This window comes from Apium graveolens, chromosome 3, assembly GCF_009905375.1.
Source record: "Apium graveolens cultivar Ventura chromosome 3, ASM990537v1, whole genome shotgun sequence".
NCBI lineage: Eukaryota > Viridiplantae > Streptophyta > Magnoliopsida > Apiales > Apiaceae > Apium > Apium graveolens.
This window is the reverse complement of record NC_133649.1, coordinates 35,747,360-35,763,571: the sequence shown is the minus strand read 5'-3', so window position 1 is coordinate 35,763,571 and position 16,212 is coordinate 35,747,360. Positions and strand designations below refer to the sequence as shown.

General features: G+C 34.9%; 1 protein-coding gene across 1 annotated transcript; it reads right to left on the bottom strand.

Annotated features, from left to right (window-relative positions):
* Positions 1-566: 566 nt before the first annotated feature.
* Positions 567-4,920, bottom strand: LOC141712111 (mitochondrial import receptor subunit TOM20-like). Its single transcript, XM_074514914.1, has 6 exons — positions 4,687-4,920; positions 4,446-4,524; positions 4,189-4,358; positions 4,004-4,051; positions 1,981-2,073; positions 567-865 (listed from the first exon to the last, which is right to left on the bottom strand). Exons 1-6 carry the CDS (start codon positions 4,780-4,782, stop codon positions 740-742), a joined length of 612 nt encoding a protein of 203 aa, XP_074371015.1. The 5' UTR covers positions 4,783-4,920; the 3' UTR covers positions 567-739.
* Positions 4,921-16,212: the final 11,292 nt, after the last annotated feature.

The following is a 16,212-nucleotide window of genomic DNA, read 5'->3' as shown; positions in this document are numbered from 1 at the left end:
TCCAGACAAAGGGTAAGATGTACTGATATCTTACCCTACTCCAACTCCAAGTAGAGGGGCAAGATCTGCTTGCTTCAACAATTTCTGAACAAAATCTCTTCATATTATTGTTACAGATAGTCTTTCTCAGCCAGCAATATTTGCGAGGGCGAAGTTCAGCTTCTGCTCACAAGCAGTCTCTTCCCTACCAAGGTTATTTTAATTTAAAGAACCATTAGTGATAGCAAAAATGGAAATTTGTATCAGACAAGGTGTCTCGCTACACAATACTCCATGACTAAGCGACTACCGACTTCATAAACTAGGCACAACAATTTTGCTTCACTAGACACTTGACTTACTAACAAGTAGAATATCTGTGGACAAAATAAATGATTAGAAGTTTGGAATGATAAGTTGATCAAAAACATCACATTGACAAATGCAGGCGGCGACTATTATAAAATCCTGATACTAAACCGTCACTTACTAATACAGCCAACTACGGAAGTAGTACTAAAAGAAATTACATGAATATTAAGCTACAGAAAATTCATATAAAATGCATAATAAATTATACACCGGAATTTCCTATAAGAAATTAGATTGCATTAAAAAATAATTTATTGATCAGTTGACGATTACATTGGTCAAAAAACATTAGACCTAACAAATGGAAATTTTCGATCAAGCTCCGGGAAAACAGAAGCACATATGAAGGTCTCTCTGTCTAGCATGAAGAATTTGTGCCCTACTTGGCTTATCTTGGAGGAGGCGAAGGCATATTAGATTTTGCAAACCCTGTCCATGCTACAATTGCAACAACAAGGATTACCCATCCAAATATGTCATACTTAAGATCACTGCTCTTCTTTCCCTTTCCAAACTGCAGGTAGGAATCATAAAACATTTTTAATTAACAGGCGAAAGTAGATGCCATCGCTAAGCAGTAGATCAAGTCATTAATACCAAACAGTTACACACAACAATTCTACTTCCCATTGATATTAGGTTGTAAGCATTGACAAAGTTAGGATCCGTAGGTTGAAGGGGCGAATTTCATCACCTTATAAACTAAAAATATAACAAAGTTGGTAATTTAATTGCTTATAAAAAGTTTACATTGTAAAAAATTATGAATATACTTTGATTTCTATTCTAATATATCTATTTCTCAGAAAAATCATCAATTCTATCACAAATAAAACATACGATTTACATAATTTTGGAGGGGTGAAATTCATATCTAATAAAATTTTACCCTTAAATTATCAAGCTTCTAAAATTATTACTAATATTTTAAATCCATTATTTTCAAAATCCAAATTTGGTGCAAGGGCTGCTGCTGGTAGCTCCATCTCTGGTTGGAAGTCTGAAACCTATATAGTCTAGCACAGATGTTCATGAGCATGCCAGCGTGTGTGTGTTTAAAAAGAGACACAACAACAAAATATTTAACCATTAATTCATTAATAAACAACAGCAATTTTGAAATGCAAATCCCCACGGCATCAAACTATCCAGCTCATCCAAATTAACGAAAGTCGAGAATAATTCCAGATTAATCAACAAAGTGCAGTGCCCACAATAGATGTGACAAGGACAAAATTTCTGCATTCCTCTCTTCTTAAGCAAAACTTCAAGCAAAGCTAAGAGATGTACTCGTATCATAATCTCCTATTGAGAGCCTAGACCTCCCCCCTCCCCCTCTCTTGTTTGTTTTTGGTAATCATGAACATGTATTCTTCTGGTGTAAGTACATCTATAAAGGAAAACTTCTTATCATCCTAGAAATGTGGTCACCTCAGAACATATTATATAATGTCCACAGATGGCCTAAAACCATCATCATACAACGATAAACTTAGGCACATATTTTTACTCTAAAGGTTTCAATTCTACCTATGCAGAAACATATCAGCAGACATACAGCATCACAGCTATTATTAAAGGATGAGGGGCAAAACAAAAACTGCATCTAAGAAAACATAGATAGATCACCTTAGCACTTGCAGAAGTTGAAGGGCCTGGTCCCAAGGCTGCTTGTTGAGCAAAACCACCCTGCTTATGGACCTCTGAATGCAGTTCAGGAGCCTATGAACAGAATTAATATGAAAGTCAACCAATCCAAATCATAAGAAATTCGAAAGAAATGAATATATAGTTTGAAGTTTTAAGCACAAATCTAAGACATCAACAAGATTCAAAAAACAACTAACTTATAATATCTATTTACTATTTCATTTAGCAAAATCCAATAGAATTGAATTAAAAGAAACATTTGTAATCATTTGTAATGTTATCCAATAACGAATAAATGAATGAAAATCACTAATGATTAATGTACACTTTTTATTATATCCCAGTGGTATCATAGCAGCCTAGGGGATCCCTTGCAAAAGAATTTACAATTCATATCACCAAATGCAATACTAAACAATATTGATGCCACTAATAATCTACTACTGCTGATTAAAACTCTACAACTGATAATAATAATGAACAATATTTGACTCACAAATGCTCCAACCATCCAAACCACATTATCTTAACATTACCCAACATGACTATTAGAGAAAAAAACATCAATTTAAAATCAATCCCAAAATAACAAGATGAAAGAAAACAGGTGATTCAATAACAAAACTAAAATATAGAGAATATTGTAAAAGATTTGAAAGGAGGCCACCGCTTGTGACATTATCAACACCCATTAGCCGCCTCATCCTAATATCGAATAAACCCATCAGCCTTTGTTTCCCTTTCATGAGGGAGAACGAGATAAGACCGGGACATTATCACATTACCCTGAAAAACCTAGGTGTATTACAATCTTAAATTTTACGGTTTACACCACATTTCATTCGCAGACAAAGTATTGCCGGGTATATAATATTTACCATGGAGCACCATATAGCACTCACAATCTACCTTTCATTATCAACTCTAGAGTTCCAGATTTCAAGTTTTTAACGCAGGGTTTCCTTCTTTCATCAATAGTAATTAAAATGTCATATAGATCAGGTCACTAAGGTGATAAGAGATCATACCATTGATAAAGAACGTCAACACTTAGAAATTAATGGTTTATCCATTTCCGTTATGTTGTGTTTGGTTGGGATGAATGAAATTGGAGGGAGTGGAAATCAATTTGAACTAAAATATGAGTAAATGTTCAATATTTTCATTCCTTCCTCCATTCCATACCTAACAACCTAAAGTAGAGCTCAAACCCCCTAATTGATAAAGAATGCTCCATTCCCCGTGATACCCATTTTTTCACAATTCTAATCATAAAAAATTCGCATACACTCAATTTTATTAACAAATCTTCACTACAATCTCCATTGTTTACCTTTAACTTCAAAATTCCATTCCATTCCCCCCATCAAAACACAACATTAAGAAGTTACAATCGCAAACAACCATAGCCTTCTTAAAGAATATGAACATTTTTGAATAACAAATTTGTTACCATGAAGGGAAGACCTACATTTTGCAACCATGATTTAATTTCAAATTATAGGTTCACTAGTAACACAGATTAGAAACTTTAACTAATCCACCTTCCACATATAATAATTTGGTAGAAACACGCATAAGCTTAAAAATAGGATAATTTTTCACAATAATGCAAGAAAACTGAGATGGATATCTAAATCTCCCATATACCATCTACCAGCTACACTCGAAATCAAAAGTGCGCCATGAAGCCATCAATACAAAATATAACATAAACAAATACTTCTAAAAAATATACATTGATTAGACATAGAGTACCATATAGGCCAAGAGATGCAAATTTCTATTTATCTTCTGTTTTAGAATCACAAAGTAAGATAGATATAGATATATCAGTAATTAGGGTAAATTATGTGCTGAACCCAACATATTTAAATCTTTGCATTAAAAAAATTAATTCAAAAATGCCTTGTTTCATTTCATTATCATCATATTGATATTTAGAAATTAGAATGATACGTATAATTACATTTAACAAAAATGAAGAATAAGATCACTGTACCTTAGCAGCTACTTCCAGAGACTTGAGATAAAGCTCATTGCTTCCATCCTACAAAACACATTAATCTAAGTCACATCTCTACAACCACAACTTAAAAGAAAATGCAATACAGCATATTTTAAAACAAAAACTAGCACAATAAAGAACAACCAAATGCAAAAAAAGCGCCGTCATGACAAATCCACCTGATCAACTGCTTGCTGAAAGTAATCAGTGGCCTTATCGAAATAAACCTTGGCCTCATCCGTATCAGGAGTCAAAAAGGCGTAAGAAGTATTTGCATTGCCCATGCACCAAAGAGCATCATGCTTCTTCGAATCAATGATCAAGGCCTCGTCAAATTTCGACATTGCATCTACATACTCATCAAATACACATATCAAACAACACAATTCAAAAATCTTCACTAAGCCTAATTAAAAGGGGTAAGCTACGCAAGTACCATCGAGCATTTTCTTGGCTTCGATAACATTCTGGAATTGCGATAACTCCAACAACGCCCCACCCCACCTTGTCAAATTCTATCATACAATCAATCAACATATAAATACAAACAACAGATAGAAAAGAGGTGTGGACATATATTAATTGCAAGAAATCAAGAATCTTAATTATAAATACATACATATACAAATAAACAAAGAATTAAACAGGAAGAAGCTAAGGGATTGAGAATAACAAACTTCAGAATCAAGGGGATCTTTGGAATAAGAGGCTTCAGCAGCTTTGCGAGCGTGTTCGAAGAATAAAATACGATCGAAATCGCTTTGCATATCCATCTTCCTCCGTTTTACAACAACAAACAAAGTCTAAAACACGCAGTGTGTTTGTGTTTGTGTTGGTGTTTGTGTGCGTGTTTTGAGGGCTTTCCTAGTTTCAGTTTGAAGATAGAAACTGAAATGTGTCCGTGGATATTGTGTCCCTCTTTTTCTAATTATTTGTTAGAATTATGTAAAAGAATAAATACAGAATAAATAAAAATTATTAGCTTGTTTTCGAGGTTTACAAAGTTTTAAAAACTAATAACATGGGATTATTAAATATTAGACTATAAACATATACGATTAAATACAAATTTTTACTATAAATATTATGGATAAAGAAATAGAGATTTATTTATTGTGTGTATTTACTGTTAGGATTTGATAATTTTCGAGTTTTGATAGTTGCGTTTTCGTGACTTAAATCTATTCTCACATAATGCATACGTATCTTGATGTATATCAATGATCAAGTCAAAACGTAATTTTTGGTGCTACTTACCCTCGGGGCTATCACGACAAGTGTACATATCCTTCAAGGACTGAGTCGAAAACGATGTTTCAGGTAATGACTTCGTGGCTTGTAGGATGCCTTCATGGCTTCATGATGCTTAGAGTTATTCCCTAGGACATGGTTTTATGATATTTATGTATGGAGCTCTTGTCCAAAATGTTCCCCGAATTTAAAAGGGTGAGACCCGTTATATAGACGTTGAAAGTCTAAGAATTAGGGTAGAATTGGATGACTTGCTGGGTAAGTCTCCACCTCTGATTGTATTTTGAAGTCCTAAAAAGCAGGAATTAATTTTCTTCTGAATTTACGTTGCTTGGAGGTTACTTCTTGTAGAAATAGTTACTTATTTGAACAAATTTATTGGGTTATTTAATTAACCTATTTTTTAATTACGTAATTAATAAATAATAAAGATTTTGGGCCTCATTAACTGGGTTTTTCACTTGGACCAAATCAGGTCTAATTAATGCGTTATTAACTATACAATTAGGGTTATTTATATTCCCTATCATTTACTCCTAACTTTTTCATCGTAGTGAACCCGCAGTCGCTACATTTTGGGTGCGCACTGGGTAAACCTCACGGGCTCACGCAATAGCCTGCAAACCACGTGAACCAAGGTAAACCGCATTTAAGCGACATACTCTGACTCAGAAGACATAATCATAAATTCTTCCGTGGGATTCGAACTTGTTTCCAAGAGAATAGTTATCCTCTTTTTAAATGATACTTACCCTATCATTTACACCCTAACTTCTACTAAAGTTACTCGAGGTTTCGTAGAAATTAAGTTATTTCCTTCCCTTCCGATGTATAGTTTTTAGAGTAAAGTGTGGAGCAACCTATACATTTACAACGATTTGCCTTATCCCCGAGACTTTATTATATTTTCTGGAATTTTCATAATTTACCATACTCATTTTCGTACATATTTCTATTTTTAGGAATTTTCTGATATTTTCACTTAATTTTCGGGGATTATTTCGTACTCACAGTAACCTTTTTTCTTTCAATTTTTCCTAATATTTTAGGGATTTATCCTAAATTTTTAGAAATTTTTCGTACCTCCGGATATTTTTTCTTAATTTTTCCTAATTATTTAGGAATTTTTGCGTATCGCCAGGTATTTTTCGTGATTCTCCCTAATATTTTAGTAAATTTTCCGAACCTCCGGGTATTTTCTTGATGAATCCTAATATTTTTGGATTTTTTTCCGTATTTTCGGATATTTTTCGTGATTTTTCCTAATATTTTAAGAATTGTTTCATAACTCCGGGTATTATTAGTTATTTTTTCTAATATTTTAGAAATTTTTCCAAACTTCCAGATTTTTTTCGTGATTTTTCCTAATACTTTAGAAATTATTTCCGTATCTCCACGTATTTTTATTGAATTTTTCCTAATATTTTAGGAATTTTTTTATACCCACGAATATTTTTTCATAATTTTACGGGGACTGATTTATATATTTGCAAAGTTGAGGGACTTTTTTATCACTTAGAAAAGTATATGGGATTTTTTGTACTTTTACAAGCTGCAAGGATCTTTTTATAAATTTTAAACTTAAGGATGGATTTTGTAAAGTTTGTGTAACTTGGGTATCAAGTTGCACTTTGCCATAAAAGTTCTCATGGTCGAGTTATAGCCGTAAGGCATTTTCGGCAGGATTTCTTCGATGAGGATTTTGCTTAAAACTGTATAATATATATTTTTTATTTTTTTTACTTTCTTTTTTTTTCTTCTTTTTTTAAATATTATTATTAAAAAATATAATAATATTTATTTTAGTCAATATTTTGAATGATATAAGTCTCATATTAGGAGTGTCCAACACGGATAAAATTTTATACAGTTCATTCTGATAATTGTTTTTAAATAATAGCCCAAGTCGGGTTAAAAATTCTCGAATAAAATTCAACTCAGAAAAAAAAATCTCGAATAATAATCCAAACCAAGTTAAAAATTCTCGAATAAAGTCCAATTTGGATTTAAATATTATTGTTATTAATTATATTTTTCTTTAAATATATATTATAAATTAATACATATATCTTATACAAAATAAAAAAAATATTTTTGGATAAAAAATATATTTTTGGATAAAAAATAACTTGGTAACCCCACGTTGCACTTTGCCACTTAAGGTGTTGGTCGAAGTCGACCGCATCTTTCAAGCACACTTGATCAAATTAAGGCCTCGATTGTTCTTGTCGTGGAGAATTCGATCAGGATTTTACATGACCAAAATCTTGATCTATTTTTTTTAAAATATTATTATTAAAAATTAATTATGTATTCAAATTTTGAATAATATAAGCCTTATATTATGGGTGTTCGAACCGGATAAAATTTCATATGGTTCAACCAGATAAAATATTTTCCGAATAAGAATCTCGAATAAAATTTAACTTGGACAAAATTTTCTGAATAATAGCCTAAACCGAGTTAAAAATTCTCGAATAAAGTCCAATCTGAATTTAAATATTATTATTACTAATAATATTTTTCCTTAATTATATTTATTTTTAAAATAAAAAATACATTTCTGGTAGAGGGGACCACAACCGATAAACTTAAACATGTTTTATCCTCGACTTTGACCAGCCCTGACCGAATTATGGGCTGATTAGTTCTAGTCATGGTGAACTCAACCAGGATCATTCACGACCAGAATCTTGGTCGCAAAAAAATTATTTTAATTCCAAATTGCATCTTGACCCGTTAGACCGAGATTTTGACAGAATTATGGGCATTTTCAACACTTTGGTCGTGGGCTTTTCGATCAGCAATCCTGAACCCGAATTTATACATTTAGATCGGGAATCATGACCCCTTAGACCGGGATTCTGATCCCTAGACCCAGAATCATATACCTTTAGATCGGGAATCTTGACCTCTTGGACCAGTATTCTAATCCATTACACCCTGAATCCTAAATCATTAGATCGGGAATCCCGAATTACGAGCTGCAAGCCTTTCAATAGCCATAAATTTTTGCTCGTTGTCCCGATTTGAGCTTATAATATATCAAATCGAAGCTTATTCCGGGCTCTAACTTATAATATCATTTTCCTCTTGCGATGCTTGATCTTTTAATTGGATGGAATCATTGCTCTACGAGCGTTTGCTTGGACGAAACGTACCTTCTCCTTGTTTTTAATTGGATGGAACGTGGCCTCTACGACCCTTCTGTTCAGTAGGATATGGCATCTACGAGCCTTATTTCTAGTTCGCTCGACTAGGTGTGATGTCCTACTTGGATGTTCGATTTAATTAAACCTTCAGGTTTCTAAATACCTCATTTTCTTTAAACATTTTCAAGCTTGTATGAGTCTCATCCTAATTCCGTTCTTGACTAAATGTAACCCTTCAAAATGTGAGATTCGGCTTTTCTTTCTGCCCAACTCTGGGTGCATTAATCTTTCTGAGGAGTAATGCCCCTTGTCAACAAAATTATTATTTTACTACTTACGTTATAAGAAACTCATTTTCGATCCTCAACAGTCATGATGTTTGCTTAATCAAATTTAGAGTATATGTCCTTTCTTCTTCGTTCTTCTCGTACTCAAAGGCCTCAACCCTTGGGATGGAGTGATTTCAAAGGGCATCTTAATCTTAGCTTTGTAGGTTAACAAAAATGACGTATCTCATGCATTTACTTTATAAGTGGCACGCTTTACCAAAGATATGAGAAGTAGATAGTCTGCTAAAACATTTCTCAAATATTCGGTCATCTTTTTCAGTCCATCAAGGACTATTCACATGGCCGCCTCGGCTTGCTCATTCACATTGGATAAACATGAAGTAGGATAAACGGTCACTCTCCTCGTGATTTCTTTAAAAATCCTTGTTGTTGAGCTTATATCCATCATCCGTCACTGGTATTCACCGAAGTCCATATTCGTGCACTTTCTCACAGGAATTGTTTCATTTGATTGGTGGTCATCATAGCTATATGTTTAGCTTCAATCCACCTCGTGAAATAACATATGATTATTATCAAGAACTATCTTTGAGCATTGCATGTGCGCGTACTTAAGGAATCTATCATGTTTTCTTATCATTATCTTTATCATCAACCATCATCGCTGACCAATAGTATCATATATGATACGTTTGTGCGACAGCCTTGCCCCCCAAGCATAGCTCACGGTTCATCCCATGTACTTCCTTCAAGTCCAACCTCGATTTTTGGGTTTCGGGTACTCCAAGTAAGGAATCACTAACTACTTCTTGTATAAAGTCCTTGCACTTAGATTGTGCTTCAAAGTATTTTCCGGCAATTTTCATGCATCCATGACATCATCGGGTTACTGACTAGTTTCGAGTTTAGTCTTTTAGGCAACAATTTCTCACACATACCGGTGTTATCAGTTTTGTATTAGTTTTTGGGTCTTCGAGACTTAGAAGTAAAAACTTTCCGTGTAACTTTCTATCTCCTGAACAACGTTCTTCACGCTTTCTTCCCTCAGAATGAAGCATTCATTAAATTGATTCATGGTTTCACAAGTCTCTCATAGTTTGTTGCCTCATTCTTTGCTTTGAATTCCTAATTTAATTTGAGAAATCACCAACATTGAGTCTTCGCGAACTTTTGAGGTTCTTGACCCTTGGGGTTTCAGCTAAGCCAATTCTGGCTACCAGGGCCTTATATTTATCTTCATCGTTCGTTATTTGAAAAATTCAATGTCAAGATAAATTCTATTATAGACCCATTAGGATCTTGCACCACTCGATTTTGTTTTTGATGATCCATTAGAATAGAGAAGTTAATTATCCTTGAATATCATGTCTTTCAATTATTTGCTTGTTTCCTTGCCCTCATGGGGTATTTCTTCCTGCCCCCGACTTCTTGGTTGTCAATGATGCATTCAACCACGAAGTCGGTCAAAACTTGAATCTCATATGTGGTTATACTTGATGTCAAATTCACTGAGCTCAATTTTCCAATTAATCAATCTTCCACTAGCCTCAGGGTTGTGCATTGGGCCCCTCGGGGGGCTAGTTTTTCAAGATTTATTCTTACACACTTGGAAATATAGTGTAGTTTCCTCGCGTTGTGGTCATGGCTAATGCGAATTTTGATACTGGAGTTATTCACACAAAACTTTACTGTCTTAGTAGGTGGGTGTCTGAACCTCTATGTCTTTTCTCACAGGGACAAATATCAATTAAGGAATGGGGTTTTCCATGTATAGATTCAGTACTTCTCCGGTGTTTTGGTCATCTGCTTCTTCAATTCCTCAAAGATTACTTGGCTTTTATCAATCCATAAAAAGTCCCTTACTTTCTTCAATGTCGTGGAGAAAAGAAAACACTTGTCACTGGATTCAGAGATGAACCTTCCCTAAATTACACTATTTAGTTTTTATATGTTCTTAATGGAACATTAGGGTTCCATAATTGGGATCACTTAAATCTTATCAACGTTGGCCTTGATTCCCCTTTAAGGCATCGTGTGGCCCAAAAATTTTCAAATATTTAACACCATCTTCTGGTGCCTCATCATTTTAAATGCCTCTCGGAGGTGTTTCATGTATTCTGCATTATCTGTGCTTTTAGTTCTATTATATTTGTAGAGTCTCATGGTCTTAGGAGTGACGTCCTTATAATTAGTTTCTTGTTTCACGGTTTCTCGATTGCCAAGGGCAAAATTCTTCTTCATTTTCTTCACCGTACTCCGGTTACAATCATTATCGAGTTTATATATAACCAACTCGAGATCAAATTCGGGCTTATCATTGACATCCATGCGAACACATTGCTACTTTTTCGTTAGAAAGCAATCAATTTTCCCTTAAAGGGATCTTAAAGCGAGGCTCAAAGATAAGTACCCTTATTTGGTTTTTCAGGTAACAAAGGGATAAGAACCAGATCCGTTGTTGGATTTTTTCATTGCTCATCGATCTTTTGGAATTCTATGTCTTCTATTGGGAGGACTTACATCTGATTCCATCGAGCCTTTAATCGTGGAACATATCATAAAATACAAGTTGGGAATCAGCGAGTCCCATCAGCCAAGAATCTTTCAGAGTTTCATATCATAGTGTGACGATCATCACGGTCTTCATGGAGGAATTTTAACCCTTCAGAATCAGTATTATCAAAATTAGTGGCAATTTAAATTGTCACTCCTTATGGTGTACTACCTTTCAGGCACAAGCTTTCATTGAGCTTCTTGAAATCCCAGCGGTCGTTAGTCTTTTAAAGGTCATATTGATAACCGGGTCTCGGGGCTGCGTGTTTTTCTGGAATTTCTTGATCTCCTCTTTTATTCTTCATAATCTTTCATTATATTCACCATCTTGGTGAACCTGTTCAGTATCCCTCCTCAGATTGATAACTCAATTATATTCCTTAGCTGACGGCAATCGTCGACGTCATCTTCTTGAAATCTTGGATATAAATTCTTGTTTCACTTTTCAGGGTTAGTGCACAGTGGATTCAGCCATCGACTGTCTTCACCTTTCTTAATTTTCAAAAATATTCGGCTTGTTGAAGCATTAAAATATGCATACTTGTTGAACTTCGGTTCTATATTGTTCTTTCTTAAGGGAGAATCGGAGTCTCCATCAGGGATACTTATTATTAGCATCACACTCTTGATCCTCCTTTTTCTTCTAGTTGTAATCTTCATCTTCTTCTATTGGGGGTCGAATTCTTCTTCATGTTATTTATTTTTTCATTGACATATTTGCCTTCCCATTATTGCAACTTGTGTATGCTTTTCATATGGGTGTCGGCCAATGATAACTTAAAGTTGACAACCAAAGCTCATTATTGGGCTATCATTATCATTTTATTATCCAAGTATGTGGCCTTAAGGGCTTTTATTTGAATTGGTCCAGGCCGTACAAAGATTTCTTATATCCTCGTTCTATATTCATGGGAGATGCATAACTCTTCTCATGCACTTTTGCACCATTATTGAGTCAAGCCCCTCGGTGTTTAAGAAAACTCGATGCACTTTATAAAATCGTGCATGGGATGTTGTAGTAGAGAGTTTGAGAATTTCTTTATGTGGTTATCCGGATTACCGACTCCATTAAATGCTCAGATGGGGGTTCCTTCAGCTTTCTTGAAAAATAGGTATTCATAATTTCTCTCATGGAGAGATACGTTGAATTATTCAGATCTTCAGGGGGCATCAAATCTTTGGGATAAACCCTTGGAATTTTCGTCTTCCTTTTTCATGGAAGGTCTTCAGACCAACTATATCGAGGAATCGACCCTCGGGGCTCCAGGATTTCCAATTTATGCAAGTAGTCGAGTTTGTTGTTCTCTTTTCAGGTTTCTTTTTCTCCATTAAATCACGATTTTGATGAGACGAAAATCCACTCTTCATCATCTTAAACTTTCAGTCCTTGAAGCCCTTGAGGCTTGGGACATCTTCTTTTGGTAGGTCACTTTCTGGACGTCACCTTCTTGGAGTGGCATCCTTATCACTTTAGATTTCATCATCCTTGTTAGGTCACACACACACACTGTAGAGGGGGTGAATACAGTGTATAGTACTCTCAAATCGAACTTTAAGAACTTAAGTAACAGAAAACAAACTTTATTGAAACAATAAACTCTGTTACAGTATGGAACTGTTACCTCTCAGTGATGAACAAATATCACGAGAGCTGCTAGGGTTACAATAAATAATCTTCTCTAATATGATAACACTTATAGTGTAAACCCTATGTCTGTGTTTATATACTACACAATTACAAGATAATCGCTAATTGATATGGAATATAATTCTGCTTCCTAAAATATATCAATCAGATATCTTTTCTTCCAAGTATTCCATTCTTTACAGAATTCCTTCTTCATGCATATCTCTTCTTATGTTTATCTTGATCTTCTTTCCTTTAATCAGCTACTGTCCTTATCTGATCGTCCTTCAGCACTTAAGTTCTGATATCTATCTTCTGATGATTATCTCCTGATAACATAAGTACTGATATCCTTAAGTCCTGACTTCCAGTATAAGTACTGATCAACAGTTAAGTACTGATTTATCCTGTTCAAGTAAGATCTGAAAGCTAAACATAAAACATATTAGCCATGACATTATCAAATATATCTAACAATCTCCCCCAACTTGTAAATTAACATAATATACAAGTTTAACAGATATTTGATGATGTCAAAAACATTAAGTACAAATGCATGAGAATTAGACTAGATAACTACAACTTACAGTCCTTAAAGCTTTTACCAATTTCAACTTCTGATAACAACTTCAGTCTGTATAAATATCATAATTTAAGCAGTTGTAGATCTTCGACTTGGCTTCATCATTTTCTGATCTCTCTGATGTCAGGAGTTGTTCTGAGATAGTTCTTTAACAAACATTTCTCAGCATATCTGAGTTCATCAATCATTCTCCTTTTGACATCTTTAAGCTCTGCAGTATTTTCACCAGTTTGAAAGATTGCAGCTCTGAGATCATTGATCTTTGCTTTTCTCAACTCCTGATCTAGTCTTATGACATAAGCTTTGTCAGACTCTAGATTGAATTCAAGTCCCTTAATACCAAGATATGTTCTGATCTGTGCAGTATTAGGCTTCATATCAACAATATCACCATTATGATCTCTGTACTTTGGAACATATATGCTGTTAGACTTAAAAGAATAAAGCCTTTTCTGTCTCTGAATCTGTTCTTTTAAGTAGTTTGCAGCAGTCCCTGTTATTCTGTCATCCACTTGAAGTAAGAAAAGTACATGTTCCAATTCTTCAAAATACTTCAATGGAATGGCATTTTGTCTTATATGATAAACCCTACCATCTTTCATGAAATACAACATGATGTATTCTTTCAAGTAGGTATGGTAAACCATCTGTACAGATTCCAGTTGATTCAATCTCTCAGGAGTTGCTCCAATACCTGGTTCACTCAAGGAAGTTGGATCATTGGTAGTGTTGTGTACTCTTCTTTCATCGGTACTTCCCAATCCAGTTTTATCTCTAGCTTCCTTTCCAGTAACTACTCTTGCTTCAAAACCACTTGCAGTAGTCTTCAAAGATTGAGTCTGTTTTGCTTTAGTGAATCCTGGTAAGAGTGTCTTTGATCTATTTTCTGATATCAAGTTAACTTGAGCTATGTCAGAGGTTACTTGCTTCTTCTGAATATCAGAACTTACAATTTCTTGACTCTGAACAACTTGAGCCATGTCAGAGGTTGTTTTAAGAACTTTTCTTGTAGTCAGAGCAAGATCATCCTTTTCATCAGTAATTTCTTCTTCCTCAGGAGGTACATAAACCTTGATAGGTTCACCAACCTTTTCTTTACCCTTGGATCTTGGATCTATCTGTGGTTGTGATCTAGCCAATGTTGCTTCAGTATGTGTCCTTTCTTTGATCACAATGCCTTTGAGTTTTGGAAGTGATTTTTTACCAGAAGCTTCAGATTTAGATGTAACTTTCTCTGATTTAAGTATGGCTTCTTCTTCCTTTAAACTTTCCAAGTCCATTCCTGGATTTTCTTGAAGAAATAACTGTCTTGACATTTCCTCATCAAGATCTAGAAGTTCATCAGAACTTATCCTTTTACCAGCAGCAGAACTTATTCTTTTCCCAGTATCAGAACTTGTCCTGTGACTAGCTTGTCTTGATGTAAACCTTCTACCTTGACTATGACCGCTACCCATTCCAGAGTATCCTTGATCATCATTTCCATCATCCTTTCCTTGCAGTGTCTTGTTAGTTTTGCATTTGGACTTAATTACCTTCTCCCCCTTTTTGGCATCAGCAGGTAGTAAAAGAGAGAAAAGTAATTTCACTGAGGATTGGATTTCAGTAAGTTGCGATTGCTGAGAAGCTTGATTTGTCAGAATTTCATCAATCTGAGCTTGTTGTTTCTCTTGAGCTTGCTCAATATAAGCATTCCTGTTAATGGTAGGTTGAAAGAACTTTTTCTTATCAATTTTCCAAACTTGTTCCTGTTTGATAAAGTTCTCCTGAATCTTGTGTAGCTCTGCATGAGTAGTTGAATGAAGACCTTGTAGATACTTAGTACTCAATGCAGTGACTCTAAGCGGTTTTAAAATCATCAGAATTTAACATTTCATCAGCTTTAGTCAATTGCTCAGCAAAATGTTTGTCAGTTGGAACACATGAAAATGAATTCCATTCCTTAGTCCACTCCTGACCTGCAGGAGTTTCACTCCAAGGTACTGGTGCTTCCCCGGTAACAAACTTCTTTACCAGTTCAGACTTAGGAAGAGTCTGTTAAGGAGTATGTCCTGAAGGACCTGCTTCATTAGCATCTACAGTTGGTGCCGCATCACCAGTATCTCCAGCATTTGCAGCATCAGAACTTAAAGAATCAGTATCTTCTGATAAGACAACAGTGTGAGTAGCAATGGAGGCTTCAACATCCTCTAATTGCTGAACTGATACTAAGTTCTGATCAACAGCCATATCCTGATGCTCACCTAAAGTCTGATCATCAGCATCTTGATGCAGAGAAGGTGTTGTTGATAACTCTGGAGTTTGAGCAGCATCAGTAACAGGTTTTGTGGAAGGATTATTTGCTGTTGGAGCTTCTAAGAGAAATACTTCAGACACAACCAAGTGTTGAACATCAATATCAGCACTTGTGCCTGGATCAACAAGAGACACAGATGGTGAGTTAGCCTTGTCAGATACAGCTTCCTGAGATGGAGTTGATGGAGAAGAAGTGACTGGAGCAAATTCCTTGTCTTGTGAGATCAGAGATTCCTGATCCCCTTCCTTAGCTGCTTCCTCTTCATCATCTGAAACTGGCCTTTGAGCCCTCTGTTTCTTGTACTTTCTTGTTGATTTGGATTTCTTGGGAGTTTCAGGAACTGTCATTCGTCTAAGCCTCTTGAGAAGCCTAGAACCCCCAATTTCAGAATCCTTCTGAGAAATCTCTTTCTCAGCTTCAGTTACAACATGTTCTCTAGCAGGAACCGGTT

Excerpts from the sequence above, each read along its gene's own strand:
- LOC141712111 (XM_074514914.1), bottom strand. The coding sequence starts at position 4,782 with ATGGATATGCAAAGCGATTTCGATCGTATTTTATTCTTCGAACACGCT. Across the intron at positions 4,359-4,445 it reads AGCCAAGAAAATGCTCGATG|ATGCAATGTCGAAATTTGAC; the intron begins GTACTTGCGTAG and ends ATGAGTATGTAG. Across the intron at positions 2,074-4,003 it reads CTCTGGAAGTAGCTGCTAAG|GCTCCTGAACTGCATTCAGA; the intron begins GTACAGTGATCT and ends TTCTGTTCATAG.